The 1,042-nt window shown below is 59.4% G+C and overlaps 1 protein-coding gene across 1 annotated transcript; it reads right to left on the reverse strand.

Annotated features, from left to right (window-relative positions):
- LDBPK_341730 (amastin-like surface protein, putative) lies at positions 1-561 on the reverse strand (the record flags this gene model as incomplete). Its single annotated transcript, XM_003864285.1, has 1 exon — positions 1-561. A coding segment is annotated over one exon (561 nt), but the record flags the coding sequence as incomplete, so codon positions are not given.
- Between the last annotated feature and the right edge of the window lie 481 nt (positions 562-1,042).

The following is a 1,042-nucleotide window of genomic DNA, read 5'->3' on the forward strand; positions in this document are numbered from 1 at the left end:
CGTCTCGTTTTCTTTTACCGCGTGGTTAATAACTGCGTAGCAGAGCATGACAATCATGTTGATGATATCCAGGCACCAAGCCGTCATCAAGAGGTCAAAGCCGATACCGAAGGTGAATTCGTCTTTGGCCTTTACGCAGTCTGCGCTATCATCTGTATAGTACGTCACCACCATGGCCGCCCAAACAACGCACAAGGTGAGGATGCCAGCAACGTTGAGTGCCAGGCAGACCCAACGCAAGCAGGGGCAGCAGAAGAGCAGAAGCAACCCAAACGTGAATGCCGCAAAGTATACAAGGATGGAGATGATAGCGAACGCCTGTGCAGCGTGGAAGCGGTTCAGGCGGTTTAAACACTCCGCCCACAACTCCTCCGTTGTTTCTAAATATGTCTTATTGTAGCAGTCCACTTTCATACCAAACAGTGTGATGCAAACCATACGGTGCCCCAAAATCTCCGGAGCCACACCGCGAAAGATGTCCAGCGGCGTTCCTGCCAGCACCAGAAGAAACGCCGCGAACTGCACGACCACGTAGACAATGACGGTGATATTGTATGCCATGGGCGACAACGCACAAGAGCGAAACACTGAGAAGGCCGGCGCCGAGACAGACGGGAGAGGCAACGGCAGGGGTGGGGTGGGGCCCAGACGACGCAGCACAGCGGACGAGGAGAGAGGAGGCGGTAGGCAGGAGGGGGGTCAGATGGGAGAGCGGAGGAGAGTCGAGGTGTGGCGACGCGATGTCTGTGTTGCGGTGGCGTGCGCGCACACGCGTTGTTGTTGGGCGTGTTGTTGTGTGCGGGTGTGTTGTGAGGGGCCGAGGAGGGATGGGCGGCGTGGGCAGCAGTGTGCAGGGGGGAGAAGAGAGGGACGGAGAGACGGGGATAGACAGGCGGGGGAGGCAGTGGTGACGAGACAGGCAAGTGGCACTGGGGCGCGTGCACAGCGGGGGCGCATGGGCCATTGGCTGGCACATAGGCAGGGGTGCGGCCGGCGGATGCGAGAGACGGGCCGCAACGGCAGCGAGGGAGACACGGGAGCG

The sequence above is a fragment of the Leishmania donovani genome, chromosome 34 (assembly GCF_000227135.1).
Source record: "Leishmania donovani BPK282A1 complete genome, chromosome 34".
Taxonomy (NCBI): Eukaryota; Euglenozoa; class Kinetoplastea; order Trypanosomatida; family Trypanosomatidae; genus Leishmania; species Leishmania donovani.